The following is a 958-nucleotide window of genomic DNA, read 5'->3' on the forward strand; positions in this document are numbered from 1 at the left end:
GGTGCAGGGGCGGCAGCCTCTTCGAGTCCGAAGCTGGCGGCAGCGCTAGGATGAACGCTCCTCCCGCCTTCGAGTCGTTCTTGCTCTTCGAGGGCGAGAAGAAGTGAGTGGCGCCGGTGTGGGGGAGGGAGGGCCGGCCGAGGTTCTGGGCTTGGATCTGGACCGTCAGGTCTACGGATTCTGCTCCCGGCACCGAAGCTGGTTTTGCTCGAGCCAGGTCCGCTGCGGGAGGGTGAGGGGGTCTGCCAAACTTCAGACAGTTCTGTGGGTGGTGAGCCCATTTCACGGGTGAGGAAACCGAGGCTCAGAGGTTATATAACTTGCCCGGGACACGCAGGGAGAAAGTGGAGGCATCAGTATTGCAACCCAGAAGAGTGCCTGGCTCCCAAGACCTTTTCCTCTGGGATCTGGCATCCTCCTTGCTGGGCTTTTCACTACCACCTCCATTCTCCAGGAGGCAGCCAGAGTGATGGCCCTAAGGTCAGGTCCGGTCCGGTCTGTGGTTCACCGGTTTAAAACGCCCAGTGAGCCCTGCTGCCCGCAGGGGAACGGGCCTAGAGATCAGACAGCCTGGGCTTGGCTCCCGGACCCCCCACTTACCAGCCCTAAGTCTCTGGGCAGGAGACTTGAACTGCCTGAGGTTGTTTCCTCATTTGGAAAATGGGTTTGTTAATGTTTTTAATCACCGGATCTTCTCTTAAAAGAGATGAAATGATTGGGAACCAGCAGTTAGTGTAATGGCCATGTCGCTGGACTCCCACGTAGTGGAACGCGGTTCGCGTCCCGGACCCGGTGGCTTAAAACTCACGCCGGGCACGTGTGCATGCATGCCCAAGATCCTGAGAGGAGAATGGAGGAGAAGGGATTGCGACGTGACCATCCCCCCTGGGGGGTGATTTCTCACTTTCTGTCTCTATGTCTCTGTCTGTCTGGTGAGCGCACGTGCCCTATAGCAAAA

The 958-nt window shown here is 57.9% G+C and overlaps 1 protein-coding gene across 1 annotated transcript in view; it reads left to right on the top strand.

Annotated features, from left to right (window-relative positions):
* POLR2J (RNA polymerase II subunit J) overlaps positions 1-958 on the top strand; it is a 6,096-nt gene that overhangs the window by 110 nt on the left and 5,028 nt on the right. The window contains exon 2 of the mRNA XM_006155657.3: positions 17-103. Within this exon, the coding sequence (XP_006155719.1) occupies positions 51-103 (53 nt within the window). The 5' untranslated portion in view covers positions 17-50. The remainder of the gene's footprint in view (positions 1-16; positions 104-958) is intronic.

The sequence above is a fragment of the Tupaia chinensis genome, unplaced genomic scaffold (genome assembly GCF_000334495.1).
Source record: "Tupaia chinensis unplaced genomic scaffold, TupChi_1.0 Scaffold000465_1, whole genome shotgun sequence".
Classification (NCBI taxonomy): Eukaryota; Metazoa; Chordata; class Mammalia; order Scandentia; family Tupaiidae; genus Tupaia; species Tupaia belangeri.